Below are 18,360 nucleotides of genomic sequence, written 5' to 3' on the forward strand. Positions count from 1 at the left end.
AGGACTTTTGAAAAGGGGTGTGTGTGTGTGTAGGTTTGTGGTGGTACACTTGTGTGTGTATGTGTACAACTGTACATGTCAGAAATCAGAGGACAAATGACATGGTGTCATTTCTCAGGGTGCAAGCCTTCAACGTTCTGTTTGAGATGGGTCTCTTGCTGACCTGGAACTTTGCCGGGCAGGCTAGACTAGCTTGCCAGCAAGCTTCCCAGTCTTCCTGTCACTGTCTTTCATCTCGTCATCACTGAGACTATAGGTACATGCCACTACACCTGGCTTTTTATCTGGGTTCTGGGAGCCAGAATTCAGGTCCTCCCATTTATGAGGCAAGCATTTTACTAGCTGAACCATCTCGCCAAATGGACATTCTTATTTTTATTTTTGGAATGTGTACATATGTGGTATATATGTTCATGTATGTGCATGAGAGTGTACATGCATGTGGAGGCTAGAGATTGACATAGGGTAGTGTCTCTCACTGAACCTGGAGCTCACCAGTTTGGTTAAGCTAGCTGGCCATCAAACTCCGGGATCTGCCTGACTCTGTCTCCCAGGGATAGGATTACAAGGATGTGCTATTGCACCCAACTTTTTACGTGCATGCTGGGGATCCAAACTCAAGTCCTTCCTCACCTTTATTCGGCAAGACCTTTACTGCCTGAACCATCTCCCCAAATTCATGTTTGAGTAAAGAAATATTTTTCTGAAGCCTGGTATGATGGGTCAAGCCTATGAATCCCAACACTAGGGAGGGAGAGGCAAGATCAGAGGTTAGCCTCAGTTAAATAGCTAGTTTGAGGCTAGGCTTGGTTACAGATGACTCTGTCCAAAAAAAAAAAAGGTTGGTTTTTTTTTTTGAAAGCTGGTCTTGAGCTCCTAAGTTATTGTATCCTGTGACTGAAGCATCCTTAGCTAAAGAGGCAAATAATAGTCTTGGACCATGAGTAAAGGATCAAATTCATAGCTAAAACTATGCACAAAATCATAACTAGAGCTTGCAGCCCTGTTCATGTTGAAAGTGCATAAGGAACACATGTAATGGACCCAACCAACTCCTGAAAACAACTCAGAGTTCATGTTCTGTGGCCAGTGAGGGGTCAATGGCATCTTTCCATAAACAAAAATCAGTACACATAGTGCCGAAGTTCCGAGAAGAAAGATACTACATTCTCATCAGCAGCTGTTCATCTGACTGGGGTCATTCAGTACTCTCCTCCCTACAGGCAAATCAGATTCCTCAGCCACTTCTAACTGCAGTTGGTTAGGAAGTGGGAGTGAGGAGGTATTAAGGAGAGTAACTGGATATAGCCCATTTCCTACAAAATTCTGTGAATCTGAATGCAAATCCATTCTTTATCCAAGACACAGGCATATGGGCAGAAGTGAAGAGAGACATTACTAATCTAACTTGACTTCTTCAATTTCCCAGCTTGGTTAACTTTCAAGCTCACAGGAAATATCATGAGCAACCAAGCCCAAGAGGCTCTCAAGGACCTTGTGACAGACCAAGTAGATTGTCCTTCATTTCCCTTTTGACAAAAAGATGAGGCCAAAATATGTTGAACAGCTTTTCCAGACCTTGACCTTGCAGAAAAAAATTTCCATTGTGAAATGCTACAAGATAGGAAAGACATTCTCAAGGCCCAGTTAGCAGCCTTTGGAGCCTTCTTAATCTGAACAGAAGAGCTCAGGGAGCAAGAGAAGCAGCTTTTCTACTTATTGGACACAACCATCAGCCTTCGAGATAAATGTCTCTTGCCTTTATGCATAGCTAGGTCAATGTCGTCTGGGCAGTTTTCCCTTTCCCTCCCCACCCCACCCCCAAGTCTGGCAGAAGGTCTTTGAGATAGTTGCTCCAGGAATACTACGTTCTGGCCTTCAATTATATCTCTGACCATTTCTTTTATGATTGTAATCACAGAGGTTTGGGACCTTATCTTTTTTTCAGTGACCCAAAGAATAACGGCCTATCATTATCTCTGCTCAAAGATTTCTCCTCTTTGGGACTAGCATCTTAACATCCACATGACTTACACTAAAGACATAAAACTAACCTCTGATAACGCCTAGGGGAACCTGAGTGACTATTTCTTTTCATCTCATCTTGCAATATATCAGCAGTTGCAGTCAGTTTCTTAGAAGCCAGGGAGAGTGGTAGTATGACCTGTATCTTTGCCAATATTGTTAGTGACTCTACACTATTGGCCATTAGAAGAACTAATGGTAAGAAATAGGTCCTAGATAACCATGGAGAAAGCATTCACCCCATATATATTACACTTGAGTTTCCTAAAGGTATATTTGGCAAAAACACAACATGTGGATTCTATTGGGTAAAGAACTCTTTATTTTTAACACCCTGAAACTCACACCAACACTTTAACACAATTTTTTTTAAGCAAACACTCTTCTAACAGTTTTATTCACAAAAGTAACTGTGGCCCTTGCATTTTCAAATGGAACTGAAAATGTTTGCAGAGAATGATCAGTCGCCAGGGAAATGACCTGCTTCTGTTCCACAACTCCTTACCTATGAGTATTTCTGAACTGTCTTAAGAGTTCTATTGCTGTGAAGGGACACCATGACCAGAGCAACTCTTATAAAGGAAAGAATTTAATTGTGGCTTGCCTATAGTTTCAGAAGTTTAGTCCATTGTCATTATGGTGGGGAACATGACAATATGCAGGCAGATATGGTGCTGGAAAAGTTGAGAGTTCTGCGTTTGGATCCTTGAGCGTTCTATATTTGGATCTGCAGGCAGCAGGAAGAGAGAGATAGTGGGCTGGCTTGAGCTTTTGAAACTGTAAAGCGCATCCCCAGAGGTACACTTCTACTCCAACAAGGCCACACCTACTCCAACAAGGCCACACCTACTCCAACAAGGCCACACCTCCTACTCCCTGTCAAGTAGCACCACTCCCTAATGATCAAACATTCAAATATATGAGCTTAGAGGGGCCATTCCTATTCAAACAACCACATGACCCTTCTACTCAAGAAGTTTCTTTGAGTCACCAAGTATGGAACAATATGGTATAATCTCAGAGTCATTTGAGGAACAACTAACATGTGTGGAAATAATGCTTGGAGGAAACCCACCATCTTTTATCCATGGCACTCTCTTACCAAATTAATTCTCTTGTAAAGTAAGTAAAAATTATTACTCTAATTTTAAAGATGAAGAAATCAAGAGAACAACATATGTCTTCCCAATGAAAGGCAGGAACAGAGATTTTTGTAGCCCTTGTGTCCACATAAAGACCAGATGGACAGCAAGATCAATGGGATCACAAGAGAAACCATAAAATTTATACAGATTATGCCAATCATGATGGTTCACACCTGCAATACCAGGACCAGGGAGGCTGCAGCACAAGGATCCCAAGTTTATGGCCACCATGGGTTACACAACAATACCCTGCCTCAAATAACGCAGAGCAGGTCTCATGGATTCTGGCTGGATTGGCATTGGGCCAGGCTGGTCCTTGGGAGTTTGAAGCTGCCTGTGATTTGTTCATGCTCTGATGGTTAAGAACCACTCAGTTACACAGCTGTTGAGAGCTTTATCTAGATATGTCCTGAAAGTGCTTCGAACTCAACATGCCAACCTCCCCTCAAACTCACTCTTCCTCACGTCTCCTACCTGGCAGTTCCATATGCATGCGCTAAACCCATAAACAAAACCTACATACCATTCTTGCTCTTTCTCCTTCCCTTTCCTATTCAATTAACAAGTTCCGACAGCTCTTCCTTCCAAGCATTACTCAAATACGTTTATTCACTCCTGTTCCAGTTTGGGCCAGATTTCACATCCTCTCTGTTTCCTGCTTTACAAGCCTCTAACCCCTTGTCTATTCTTCAGCCAAAGTGAACTGTTCAACCTTTATGTGGGATCCCCTTTGCAAAGGTTTACCTTTTAGCCTGTACCACTAGCACCCATACATTTCTCCTCCAGACACTTCAGAGCTGCTCTTACCTCATGCTCATTTCTTCTCCCTCATCTTCACCTTATTTCCTCCTTTCTGAAGTCAGCCCTATCTCCCCTGACTCATAGGTATGACTCACCGGCCTTCTGTGACCTCCCAGAACAATGTGGACTGTCCACACCTGTAACAGGCATTAACTGAGGGTGATGCTGAAATACCAGCCTGGGGGCCACTGATGAGCCAGCCAGTGGATGTGGTGGGAAAGAAAGCTTGGTTTGCTTAAGTTCCAGATTTGGGTTCTGACTTTGGCACAATAGCCATGTGCACCTGGTCTCTGCCACTTCCTTATGTAAAACGGCCTTCTTAACTGAAAGCTATGAGATCACACTTGCATGATCTTCAAGTCCCTTTAAGCCTTTGTCAAATAGCTTGGAAGGGAGTTGGTAATTCTAAGCCATCGTAAGGACTGAACTTTCCTTCCTGAGAGCTGGACACAGTTCTAGGGATAGTCAGAGCACCTTAGACCAGAGGACCTTTGGAGAGTCATCCCCCTCACTCCAGAATACCAAAAGGGTAGTTTCAGCATCGCTCTTCACAGACTTGGTTCTGCTCTGGGTGGCAAAGAAAGTCATTTCAGTGCTGTTGTCACCAATGTCCAGTGTAGAGTTGACCCATGGAGTTCCAAGTGCTATGGAACTTGTGGAGACTGGGTCAACTCTTTCAAAATTCTAAGTAGTGAGGACAAAGTCATGTACTAATATCTGAAAATATGAGTATGCAATGGTTTGCCTGAGGACAGAGTTTAGAAAGGAGGCCACGAAAACAGAGCCAAATCCATTGCACAATTACCACCACAGTTTCTCAAACTCGCCACCAGATGTCTTGGTTGTTGTTGTTGTTGTGAAGGCTGTTCTGTCCCACCAGCATGGCCAGTTGCATCCTTTGGTTGCACTGGATTCTAATTGTAGCACACCCTTTCTACCCCACTTGTGACAAGAAAATTAACTGGAGATATCAAATGTGACAAAATCACACTAGCCTAACCTTCCATTCTCTGAATCCCTCTGGGATGCAGTCATTGTAAACCTCAGTACCTGGCTGTCATGGGGAAGCTAGCCAGGGCCACCCATTGTGCCAGCTTCTTCTTCCTGCTAGGTGTTTTGAGTCAGCCTTCTCAGTCACTCTTGCTTCCTCTACTGTATCAACATTGTAGGTATCCATTTTGTCCTTGGACGGATGAAATCATACATAATCTGTCTTTTTGTGACTTACTGCACTTTCCCCGTCCTCGGGGTTTCTGTGTTGTGATTGTCTTTTTGTGACTGTCCTACTTTCTGAGGATTATCTATGTGGAAGCTCTGGGCAAGACTTCTTTCACATTAAAGGCTGACTGGTGTCCCATGCTGTATTTATCTTTTATATATCCATTTATCCACTGGTGGACATTTGGATTGCTATGAACAATTAGAGATTTGGATGTGCAAATCTCTCTTCAAGGAGTAGGACTGCTGGAGCAAAAGGTTGTAAGTTTTGTTTCATTTTGAAATGAAACTTCATACTGTTTTCCATAGTAGCTTCATTGTTTTGGAGCCCAGTGCATAAAGGTTCTTTCCAATTCCTCTCCATCCTCATCAATACATATTGCTGAGTCTGTTTAATAACGGCCATCCTAATGGGTATGCCACCTTTTCTCATTCAGATTTCATTTGTCTTACTTGGTGGTAGTAGTGGGCTATTCACATGCTTTGCCCATTTACAGACCATATTTAAAGATATGTCTACTCAAGTTTTGTGTTCAGTCTTTTTTTTTTCAATGATATTTGTGCATGTTCTTGAGGGGAAGTGCGTGAGTGTGTGACCCTCAGAGAACAACTTGTTGGGAGATGATTCTCTCCTTCTACAAGGTAGGTCCCAGGGATCGAACTCATCGTACTTGAATTGGTACCTTCACACACAGAGCTGTCTCACTAGCTCTGCCATTTTAATTGTGAGTTATTTTACTTATCATTGTTTTGGAAGAGTTTTCTGTTCTTGTTATGAAACATGATCATACTGTGTAGCCCAGGCTGCGCTCAAACTCATAATCCCTTGCCTCAGCCCCGAGGGCTAGTGTTACAGGCATATACCACTACACTCAAGTTGTAGGACTAGTTCCCTATGATGTCGTATGATTTGGAATAGTCATTCTCTGTACAGATTCCCTTCTCACCCTGTTGACTGTCTTTTAGTTCAGAGAAAGTTTTCAGTTCAGGGCAGTGCCAGCTTCTGTTCTTGCTTTAGTAGTCTGTGCTTTTGGTGCTACAGCCAAGCGATCACTGCCAACCCCAACGTTATGAAGCCTTGTTCCCTTTATTTTCTTAAGCATTTTATAATCTGGGGTTTTCTTCTATGTGTGCAGTTAATCCATTTTAATTTTTGCACATAGCATACAGGTCCATTTCATCCTTTTGCATGTGGGTATATAATTTCCTCCATATATTTGTCAACAGGCTGTCCTTTTCCCTAGAGAGTAGTCTTGGCATCCTTGTCAGAGGCCTTTTGAGAAAATTGGGTTTTAGCTAACTGTCTGTTTTGCACTATATACCTGGATTTTGCTACACTTTGATGCTCAATGGATTTTCTTTTATCTTTAAAGTGCGTATAAATGAAGGAGGCTGCATCTGTGGTGATTTCCATGGAAATTATGCTAAATAATAATTACATGGTAGAAAAAAAACTTTTCCTCCAAGGCACCTACTTTGGAGTTTTATTGAGAACAGCATAAAACGTATTAGACAATATTAGGAATGTGCCAGCAGAGGTTCTCAAAGCACGGTTCTTTGAACCCTAGCAGTACTCATGACCTAGCTGGAGAACTCCCAAGTGTAGAACCATGTAACAGTGTTAGCCTGTTTTCCTGGGTTGTTATTGGCATGGCTGGTGCAAAGCAATAGTGGGGCAAACCGTTGGTGCCTCGCGCAGTTACGACAGCTGTACGAAGAAACTGCCAGCTTCCCTGAAGGGTGGATGCTCTTTATGATGCTGGCAAGATGACCTTTGAGTTGGTGTTATATTCATAACTTACTCCAAACAGGGAAGTAGACAAGCCACTTCTGCTATACACACCAATCCTTGATGGCAGGTGTGAGAAAAAGAGCTTGTCAAATTGTTTGAGTTTGGGGAAAAACAGCTATTGAAATACCATCGCAACCCTGGTGTCAAGAATGTGCGTTTACAAATGCATGTCTTCAGACTTGGATATTTAGCAAGTTTTTTTTTTTTTCCAAATGAACAAAATCACTTCAAGAAAAACAAGGAGGAATACTTACTAGTTGCTGATGATTAACCTTGAGGTTTCACACAAAAATATTTTATTTATCACTGTGAGTGTGGCAGCAAGTTCATACTTAGAAGATTTTCTTCTGAGACTATCAGTGATGCTCACAAATGCGCGTGCATGCGTGTTTGTGTGTGTGTGTGTGTGTGTGTGTGTGTTTAAAATCCTAAAATACAATGTCAGCTTTTGAAGACTGACAAACTCATAAAAACCAGCAGTTTCGGCTGGGTGGTAGTGGTGCACACCTTTAATCCCAGCACTCGGGAGGCAGAGCCAGACAGACATGAGTTCGAGGCCAGCCTGGTCTCCAAAGCGAGTTCCAGGAAAGGCGCAAAGCTACACAGAGAAACCCTGTCTCGAAAAACAAACAAACAAAAAAACCAGCAGTTTCTAGTTCCAGAATGTTATGGTAAAAATAATAATAGTAATAAAATAATAATAATACAGTAATTCTTGGATAAAAGAACCATTCAAAAAACAATGGAGTTTTAGTAAAACTGAGTATGAAAAACACATAAAGTTTCAGATTCTACACTGTAATTTACCTTTAAGAAAATAGCACCAGAAGGCTGGAGAGATGGTCCAGTTGGTAAAGTAATTGCTATTTGAGCAAGACGACCTGAATTTGATCCATCCTTAGCACCCATATACTTAAGCCAGACATGGCAAACCTGCCTGTAATCCCAGCATGGGGGAAGTGGAGGCAGAAACATCTCTGGGCCTTGCTGGTCAGCCATTCTAGCTGAATTGACATGCTCCATGTTAAATAAAAAGACTGTCTCAAAAATACGGTAGAGACAGCAAGATGACTCAGTGAGCAAAGACACTTGCCTCCAAGACTAACAACTTGAATTCAATCCCTGGAACCCACATGGTAGGAGGAAACAGGTGCCTGCAAGTTTTACACTTACACACACACACACACACACACACACACACACACACACACACACACACCATGCACATACACAACTTGTAAAACTTTTACAAATAGCTATAGAACTTGTGGAAGACAGCTGATGTTGACCTCTGGACTTTACGTGCATGCACACGCCATACATATACGGTATAGGAAGGTGTATGCACACACGAAGGAAAACTAGTGCTTAAAAGCCGAACATGGTAGTAAATGCCTATAATATGATCATTCAGGAGGCGCAAGCAGTAGAATCCCAAGTTGGGGAAAGTCTGGGTTGCACAGTAAGATCCTGTCCAAAAAGAGGGGGATGGAGCCAGTACATGTTTTAGTATCAAAGAATATCCACAATCACATAAAAATGCTATTCAAATCCCCTTCCTTCTTCCAGCTATGTACCTGCAGTTAGGTTTTCCTATATAGCTCAGCCAAGACTCACTGGTTCAGATTAAATGTAGCAGCTCTGAAGATCTGGCTGTCTTCTGTTAGGTTTATTTAGCAGAGTAGCAAATGGGTCAAAGTAAAGCTGGCCTTCCTGTTTGGGGAAGGAGTGGAGAAGAGTTTATTCTTGACATGCAATAGCATCATTACTACTTTCAGATGAAGTTTCTCAGTTGTAATTTCTAACATGGAAACTGATGGATGTAATCCATGTGAGCAGAAGCTTTGGGGGAATGGTCCCTAACTTTTGTGTTGTGGGAATGAGCTGCTGGGACTCACTAGGGCCTTGCCCATCATGCTCTTGCTCTACGACCTGCCCACAACTTTGGTGAAGACAAGTAAGTGCAGAGATTACAAGTTTGATAAATACTGTTAGGAACATTGCAGAAGTGTAACTCAAGATGGCCCAAAAAGAAAAACAGGCAGCCTGGGGAGGAGGCTCAGCCAGTACAGAGCTTGCTGCACAAGCATGAAGACCCGAGCTTAATGACCTCAGAACCCACATCCAAGTTGCCAGGGAGGCAAAGACAGGCAGGAACTCCACTGCCAGGGAGGCAAAGACAGGCAGCTGCTGGGCACTCACTGGCCAGCCAACCTAGCCAAATTTGCAAGCTACAGGTTCAGTGAGAAACCCTGTCTCAAAAAATTCAGTCACGAGCTATTGAAGAAGTCCCCCAACTGTGACCTCTAGCCTCCACACATACAGGCACTTGTACACACAGACATGTATACACACACTTAAAATAAAATAAAAATATCAGTATAGTTACTATTAACCTCGATGATTTTCCTTCTAGATGGTGATGGAAGGTGGGGACTGGCTCGTTGGTGGAGACCTGCAGGTGCTGGAGAGAATAAGGTGGAATGATGGGCTGGACCAATACCGCCTGACACCTTTGGAGCTCAAACAGAAGTGGAAAGACATGAATGCTGGTATGTAATCTGGTTCTAGTGTATCTGTCAATATTCCTTAGCACTGTAGATAAGAATTTAAGTATATCAGGAGTGGTTTTTTTTTTTTGTTTTTGTTTTTTTTAATATATAGGGCCTGGCATTGAATTCATTATGTAGTCAGTGGTAACCCTGAACTCTTGATCACACCTGTGCCCCAAGTGCTGGGATTTAGGCATGTGCCACCATGCCTGACTGAATCAGCATTTATTTAGTTAGTTAGTTGTTGTTTTTCGAGACAGGGTTTATCTGTGTAGCTTTGTGCCTTTCCTGGAACTCGCTTTGGAGACCAGGCTGGCCTCGAACTCACAGAGATCCTCCTGCCTCTGCCTCCCGAGTGCTGGGATTAAAGGCATACGCCACCAATGCCCGGCTGAATCAGCATTTAAAAAAATAAAAGATGTATTTTATTTTTAATGGTGTATGTGTGTGTGTGGGGGGGGGGGTGTCTGTGTGGGTGTATGCCATGTATGTGTGGGTGTCTGAGGGGTCAGATTCCCCTGAAGATGGAGTTCTGGGCAGTTTGCGATCTGCCTGACATAGATGCTGGGAATCAAAGTTGAGTCCTCTGAAAGAGTAATACACACTCTTAAACTTGGGTCATCTTTGCAGCCTAGCAAATTTTTTAAATTTTTTTCTTATTTTTGGTTTTTCTTTGTTTTTAGTTTTTCAAGACAGGCTTTCTCTGTGTAGTCTTGGCTGTCCGGGAACTCACTCTGTAGACCAGGCTGGCCTTGAACTCACTGAGATCTGCCTGCCTCTGCCACCCAAGTGCTGGGACTAAAGGTTTGCGCCACCACCGCCCAGCTGCTCTTTTTTTTTTTTTAGTGTGATAACATCTTTTGGTTTGTTCAGATCAGAGTTGTGCTACATTAACATACAGAACACTATGCAGCAGCCTAAAATAGGCAGATGCAGAATGATTCCTAAAGTGCAAAAGCAAATTGCAAAACTATATATATAGCATAGGCACACTTTGGAAAACAAGAAAGTTGAAAACAACAAAAACAAACCTAACCTACTTCTGTCTATAGAGGCACAAAGGACTCTGGGACCACCAGACTGTCAGTGACACTACCTGATTCTTGGAGGTGGCAGTGGATCAAGAAAGGAAACCTTTTCATTTTTCATTCTATACATTTTGAGAGAGAAGTAATTCTCATTTTAGGCTTTTATATAATTACTAAGTTTTCTGCAAAGGATATATATTAATTACATCTTAGAACTAGAAAAAAATACTTCATGAATCCATCCCTAAGTGTAATTGTTTTCAAGATTTCTTGAAGGTGAAGGTGCAGTTGGTTTTCATCTGTAGAATGTGGTCTCCATGTACTATGTGCTCTATATGTAGGCTCTCATGAAGGTGAGCCTGCAGCAGGTACAAGAGGATTGGTGTTTCAGGAAGAGTGTAGACAGCACCTGTTTTAATCCCTGAGTGATGTTTTCTCTTGTGTGGCTTCCTGCCTCTGCATCCCATCTTGTCCGCTGCTGATAGTGTTGATTAACATCCCTAACAGCTTAGACACATTCTCAACTATCAAAAGCTGACTGGGGGAACTGAACAATATACCACTTCATCTTTCCCCATCTATTCTTATGGACAAGCAACACCGCTCACTTCAAACCTTGGCTCTTTCTTCCTAGATGCCGTGTTTGCATTCCAGTTGCGCAATCCTGTCCACAACGGTCATGCTCTGCTGATGCAGGACACTCGCCGCAGGCTCCTGGAGAGGGGCTACAAGCACCCAGTCCTCCTGCTCCACCCTCTGGGGGGCTGGACCAAGGATGACGATGTGCCCCTGAACTGGAGGATGAAACAACATGCAGCTGTACTGGAGGAAGGAGTCCTGGACCCTAAATCAACTGTTGTTGCCATCTTTCCATCTCCTATGTTGTATGCTGGCCCCACAGAGGTGAGCAATTCCCTGAGCTGGGCAAGAGACTATGAACACAGCCTAAAACTTTATAAAATTAAATAAATGTTGGGGATCCACTCTTAATGAGCAGATTCTACAGTCTTCAAGTTACTCTTTCCCCCATCCCAGCTTAACTTTGTCAATTCTGTATTTGTAAGGGTGCTAGAAGCATCAAGTCCCACATAAACACATTGCTTGAAGAACACGCGTTTGAGATAGGTAGATAGCACAGCTCACCCGGAATCACAGGACAAGAAGTATCTACTCATGTTATCTTTCTGTTGCTGCGATAAAATACCACGGCTAAGGCAACTTGAGTCTATGTGGGCTTATGGTTCCAGGGGAATGAGGCTAGCAGAGCAGGGAAGCATGACAGCAAGCGGTAGGCCTGAGGGACAGGAGCAGGGAGCAGGGAGCTTATATCCTTTACCACAAGCGTGAATTGAAGCAGAGAACAAACTGGAAGTAGGTGGAGCTTTTTAAACTCCAAGTCCATCCCTAGTGACACACTAGTTGTCCAGCAAGGCTGTGCCATCTAAACCTCCCCCAAACAATGGCACCAACCTGGGACCAAGTGTTCAAATGCCTGAGACTAAGGGGGACCTTTCTCATTCAAACCACCACACCAAGCTAAAGATTTTTTATTTCTAAGTACTCTGTGATTCACCATGCCCCAGGAATTTCTTAGAGGGGAGAAGTATCTCTAAAAAGCAGCAGCAGCAGCAGCAGTGAGCTCACCACAGATTCTTGGTCCCTCAGCACCGCCTGCGTAGTGGACTTGGAAATTTCCAGGACTGTGACTGAAAGGATCATAATTAGCCCTTTCAAATGCCCCAAACTGAGTTTAATGAATGAATTCTCCTCAGTTGTTTCAGAGTTCCACACTTTTCTACAGCTCTCATCCCATCCTTTGTATTTTTGCCAGAACTTTAAAGATGGCAAGTGTTATACTGAACTGGAATCATCACTTGTATATGAAAGGTAATTAGTTCATTACTGGCAGCCAGATGATGGCTTAGAATCTGTAATACTCCTTAAATTTTGGTTTTTCTGAAGACTAGAATGTGTAACTCACAGTCCTAACAGTAAGTATTCCTGGGCTGCTAGCTTTACTGAGAGATGAAAAGCTCTTGACTTCAAAGCTCCTGTCCCGCCAATACAACCCAGCTTAAAAAGTGCTCAAGGCTTAGGACTTCATTGCTACTTCTAGTTGACCTGCCTTTCTGAATCACTTTGAAGCAAAATTAAGGAACTGCCATAAAGAGGAACATGTGGACTTGGGGCCATGACCATTATGTTTCCTATGATATTTTCCAGGTCCAGTGGCATTGCAGATGCCGGATGATTGCAGGGGCCAATTTCTACATCGTGGGCAGAGATCCAGCAGGAATGCCCCACCCTGAGACCAAGAAAGACCTATATGAACCTACCCACGGGGGCAAGGTCTTGAGTATGGCCCCTGGTCTCACCTCTGTGGAAATCATTCCATTCCGAGTGGCTGCTTACAATAAAACTAAAAAGTCCATGGACTTTTATGATCCAGCAAGGTAAGTTTCTAGAGAAAATTTTAATTGACATGACAATTGACATGATGAGGCAAAACTTTGACCCTCTGGAAGTCTCCAGTCTACATGCTCTCAGTTGGAAAAACACTCCCTTGAGAGTTAAGACCTGCTCTTGTACATGCTGTGTCCCAACATCACAGGAGAGTCCTCCACACGTAGTTCTTGGTCCATAAATATTTCTCTTCGGTCTATGGGTGTAGCTTACTAACAAAACGCTTGCCTAGCCATGTGCACAACACTGGGTTTGATCTCCAGCACACCCACAAAAAGTTCTTGAACTTGGCAATAGTGGCATATGCCTCTTATCACAGCACAAGGGAAGCAGGGGCAGTGATCAAAGTTGTATGGTTATCTTTGGCTCTATCAAGGTTTAGGCCAGGCTAGGCTATATGAAACTCTAAAACAGTAACAAAACTGTTCCTTCCCACACATGGCTTCTGAATACACTGTGAGCACCTCACATTTTAAGTGAAAGGACATAAATCACAGAAAGATTTCAGTGAGCAGTTATGCTAAGTTCATGCCCATACTAAATTCACACAAGATAATCACTGACATTAGAATATGAAAGAGCAGGTGTGCAAGAAATACTGAGTAGACACCTGCCTTTATTCTTCTTTTGTTCTGTGAGATTCTGAAGACTGAGAGAACTGCCCATTTGAAAGCATGCAGCTATTTACAAGAAAACCTGTAATTAATCCCAGAGATCTTTAGGTCAGCTGTAACTTACCTCCACTGAGTTCTCTGTTGTACTGTGACAGGCATGACGAGTTTGACTTCATCTCAGGAACTCGTATGAGGAAGCTCGCCCGGGAAGGAGAAGACCCACCAGATGGCTTCATGGCCCCCAAAGCATGGAAAGTGTTGACAGATTATTACAGGTCTCTAGAGAAGATCAACTAAGTGTCCATGGTTCTAGTCTCTCTGAAATGCTCTTTGACTAATGATTTTTTTCTATTTCTGTGATTAAATGTTTTGTATCCAATTGCTCCTCAATGATTAATTTTAAAGTTAGTATTTTGTAATGAGGTAAAAAGTTGTGCCTATAATTTAAAACCAACTTCATTATGTATATGAAAGTCACACTGGAGACTAAATCTTAGGTAAAAACAATATTGTTATACATTCCAGAATGAAGCAGTTGTATTCTACTCCATCCCAGCAGGTATGTGTCAGACTTCTTTAAAAATGTGACCATGTGTCTAGTTGACATGCCTAAACAGAAGCATACTTTCAGCTTAATTTTACCAAGCTGGAATCCCAATGTCACTTACTGGAAGTAATAAACCATACAAACAGCCTCTTCTGTACAACTTGACCCAAAAGAACCAACCAAAACAACTGCCACCTTGAAGAAAATATGGCTCACTACAGGATTTTTACCTCATGACTACAGTCTTGCTACCCAATGTATGAGTTGAAGACGCAACTGGAAGAAATACATGTGTGAGGGTGTGAATCTTAAAGAAGTACGCAACTTACTTCTGTTGTGAAAATGACATAGTCTAGCAGGAAGCCAAGGTCTAATGGCCTTCTATGAATAGTAACTTCAGTACAATGGCACTTTTCAATAGTGTAGTGTGCTTTGATGAGAATTTCTCCCAGGGACTAATTCTCCATCAGTGAATATTGTAGAAAACTACATTCCCCACACTTTGCTGTGGCCATAGTTACCTTGGAGAGGCTCCTATTTGATTGCAACTATAACCAAAACTAACCCACATATTAATCAGAAGCTAAAACTGTTGGTTTCTACAGAGAAGATAAAATCCAAACCTCATTCGAGTGCACAGAGATGATCCATACATAAGCTTTGAGAGCTGCTGAGCACTGTAATACACACAATGGCCATTACCAAATACGACTGACAATCAAGAGTGCCCAGCCCATCACACTCCTGAGCTAGGTCCCTGTCTACATTAGACAACACAGGAGCTGGTTCTAATACCTTGAAGCTACTTAACGAAGTTCTCTTTGAGAATGCTAAAGTGACCTTTTTAGAAACGGAAAGGTTCAGGGTATCCCAAACTCTTAATATTACAGGTTTCCAGACTGTGCCTGTTGTGAAACATCTTTTGATGGTTTTATTTTCTAAGAGGTAATTCTTGTATTTTATGTGTGGTTCATTGTTGCCAAGGAGAATATAGAAGAAAAAGACCACAAACTGAAAAGATAAGCTGTGATTTTTTTCATACTGCCAGATTTTTAAAAACGCTAACAAAAGCTCTTTTGAGAGTAAGTTACATACCATGACCACAGCAAAGTGAGTTGATTGCATAGTGCCTGTGTTCACTGCTATCAGAGCTACTCACTGCTGCCTTTAAAACTATGTATTCACTGTAACATGACGTTGTAGTGCCTTCCCAAATGAATAAAACTTGTGATTTTTTAAAGACACAGAAAGCTGCCTTTCTGCTCTAGTACTGCAGTCAGTGTAACTGTTTCAGTGTCCAACTGATGCTTGTTCTTACTTCAATAAACCTCTCGAAGACCAAGCAAGTCCTCTTGTCTTGTAACGCTGAGTACTGGCTGGCCACGATGGCTGCTGAGGTGCCTTGACACTGAGAGCAGCAACCACTCTCTTTAGGGCTTTATTAAGAGGCGGTTGGCCTTTGTTCGTGTCATTTTCTAACTTGAACTTCAGATGTAAAAGACTCATAACCTTAGCTGGGCACTTGCTTTTCAGAGGTGGCTGAGTTGCTTATGACCCTCTGTCCAGAATTTCACTGCAAGACAATCTAAGGTGATGAAGCCAAAGTCCTTGTTCTCCTAAGAACGGATCTTATTTTCAGAACCTCCCCAGCTTCACCAACAGGTTTAAAAAGAATTACCTATACATTTCCCCTTCAGCAGTCCCAGTAACTGCACTAACCTTAGCAGCTGGTATTCTGTGTGCCTAAGGCAGTACATTTCCACCCACACCCTTGGTGGCCTTTAGGTGCATAGCTGCTGCTTCTTCCTGGGGGCTTGACTTATTTCTAACGGTGTCATGCATTTTGTTCTCTGCTGATCCTAACCACAAATGTTAGTGTTGAGTTAGCCAACCCAAAGCTATCATTAGGTGCTAGAGATGCAGCTCAGCTGGTAGACCACTTGCCTAGCATTCAAGAAGGCCTGGGTTCCATTCCCAGCACTATATAAATAAGGCACAGTGACACATACTTGCAATCCCAGCATTTGAGAGGTGGAGGCAGGAGGATCAGAAGGTCAATGTTTCCTTGGCTACACAGCAAGTTTGAGACCAGCCTGAGCTACAGGGATCCAGCGTCAAAAAAAATTCAAAAGAGGGCTGGAGAGATGGCTCAGCAGTTAAGAGCACTGGCTGTTCTTCCAGAGGTCCTGAGTTCAATACCCAGCAACCACATGGTGGCTCCCAACCATCTATGAGATCTGGCACCCTCTTCTGGCATGCAGGAATACTGTACACATAATAAATAAATCTTTAAAAAAAATTTTTTTTCAAAAGAAAATAAATGATACCATTTATAGCTCCTCTTTGTTTTCCCCCCAAATCTTACTTGGTGGCTTCTATTATTAATTAGCAGGACTAAGGAGGCCAAGAAATCTATGCATACATATATCAATAGGTAAGAGGTACTGAGAGGTCATGGCACTCTTCAGAAGTGTGAACATATCCTGGAAAGGCATAAATAAATCATTTTGTTATGCCTTACATCAATATTTATCAGACCCTAGTATTTCTTTCCAACCCAAGAAACAAATCTTGGTTATAGTTGGGTTTTCCTTTTTTTTTTTTTTTTTTTTTTAACTCTTTGCTCTTTGGCGGCCCACCCTGCAGCTCCCTAATAAATACATGGAAACTCATTCTTTCTTATGAATGCCTGGCCTTAGCTTGGCTTGTTTCTAACCAGCTTTTCTTAACTTATCCTGTCTACCTTTTGCCTCTGGGCTTTTATCTTTCTTCTACATATCTTTCTTTCCTTCTTACTCTGTGGCTGGCTGTGTTGCTGGGGAGGGGGCTAGCCCCTAGTGTCCTCTCTTTCTCTTTTCTCCTATTTATTTTCTCTGCCTGGCAGCCTGACATATTTGTCTTCCCTATTGACAATTCAGCTCTTTATTAGACCAATCAGATGTTTTAGACAGGCAAAGTAACACAACTTTATAGAGTTAAACAAATGCAACATAAAAGAATGCAACACATTTTTTGCATCATTAAACAAATATTCTACAGCATAAAAGAATGTAACACATCTTCAATATTGCACAACACTTGGAATCCCACAAGTCTGCAGTTTTGTTCCCTCATTTTCTACTTTTCTATTAGGCATCTGAGTCTAGCAAGACTGTCTTTCTATCAGTGAATCAGACAAGATAAGTTGGTTGTTCTTATGCCTAAAGGTTTACAGGAACTGAGCAAGTTTTGAATGACTCAAATCTCCACTGCCTATTAATAAGCAAGGTTAGAGAACTGACTTTACAGGATGCTGAAGGAGTACCCACTGATCTCTCGCAACCCCAGCATCCATGTAGCTCCTTGGGGAATACTGTTACTAGGCCACAGTTACCAAATGAAGACGATATTCAAGTAATTCACAATATGCATTCTAAAATAATAATTTTGAGTTATACTATGTTAGTCAAACTATCAAGAATAAATGGGTAACTTGCTAGAATTTGAACATTTTAGCCAGGTTCTAGGGGGAAAAACTTTTATCATAATGCCAGCAAATCAGAGTAGATTAAAAAAAAAAAAAACTAGATAAAAAACTCTTCATTTGGAGAAAAGTAAGCCCTTCAGAGGTAAACTCAGCCTTATCTTGGCAGTATTAGTGCAGGAAGTAGACTAGTGTGGATATAGTATACGGAGTTGTGCGCTTTCCCAAAAAGATGACTTATGCAAGGACAAGCGGAATTCAGGCAAGATTCAGACAATGGTGTACTAGCTGGGATGAACTGAATCTAGAAACACATCACCTCTAAAACCAAACTGCTGGACTACAAGCCCCCTCCTTTGGATTTGGTCAAGAGCATGTCAGCAGAGGGGGCTAGACACCTTGTGTATCCTACCTTTTAGAATTAAAAACAAATGAGAACCACAAACATCTGAAGGTGTAACCCAAACTCCTTCCAGCTCAAAACAAACACGATCAAAAGGCCAATATATGGGTGAGTAGGGACTTGGCTAAAACCAATCAATTCCCTCACTTAATGCTTCAGCACAGGTCCAGTGCAACCAGGACTAGAAGGGACAGGCAAACGATCTGCCCTCTACCCTGTTAAAGGGAAGGGCTTGTACTCACTGGAAATAAAAATCTGTATTATACTTCATTTTCCACAGCTCTCTTATACCCACTAGCATAAAATCTT

At 42.2% G+C, this 18,360-nt stretch overlaps 1 protein-coding gene across 6 annotated transcripts in view; it reads left to right on the top strand.

Annotated features, from left to right (window-relative positions):
• Positions 1-15,527, top strand: part of Papss2 (3'-phosphoadenosine 5'-phosphosulfate synthase 2) — a 76,489-nt gene extending 60,962 nt beyond the window's left edge. For all 6 annotated transcript variants that reach the window (XM_076562296.1, XM_076562291.1, XM_015989535.3 and 3 more), the window contains 4 exons: positions 9,398-9,533; positions 11,196-11,464; positions 12,785-13,014; positions 13,794-15,527. In XM_076562296.1, the coding sequence (XP_076418411.1) occupies positions 9,398-9,533; positions 11,196-11,464; positions 12,785-13,014; positions 13,794-13,935 (777 nt within the window). In that variant the 3' untranslated portion in view covers positions 13,936-15,527. The remainder of the gene's footprint in view (positions 1-9,397; positions 9,534-11,195; positions 11,465-12,784; positions 13,015-13,793) is intronic.
• Positions 15,528-18,360: the final 2,833 nt, after the last annotated feature.

The sequence above is a fragment of the Peromyscus maniculatus genome, chromosome 1 (genome assembly GCF_049852395.1).
Source record: "Peromyscus maniculatus bairdii isolate BWxNUB_F1_BW_parent chromosome 1, HU_Pman_BW_mat_3.1, whole genome shotgun sequence".
NCBI classification, from domain to species: Eukaryota; Metazoa; Chordata; class Mammalia; order Rodentia; family Cricetidae; genus Peromyscus; species Peromyscus maniculatus.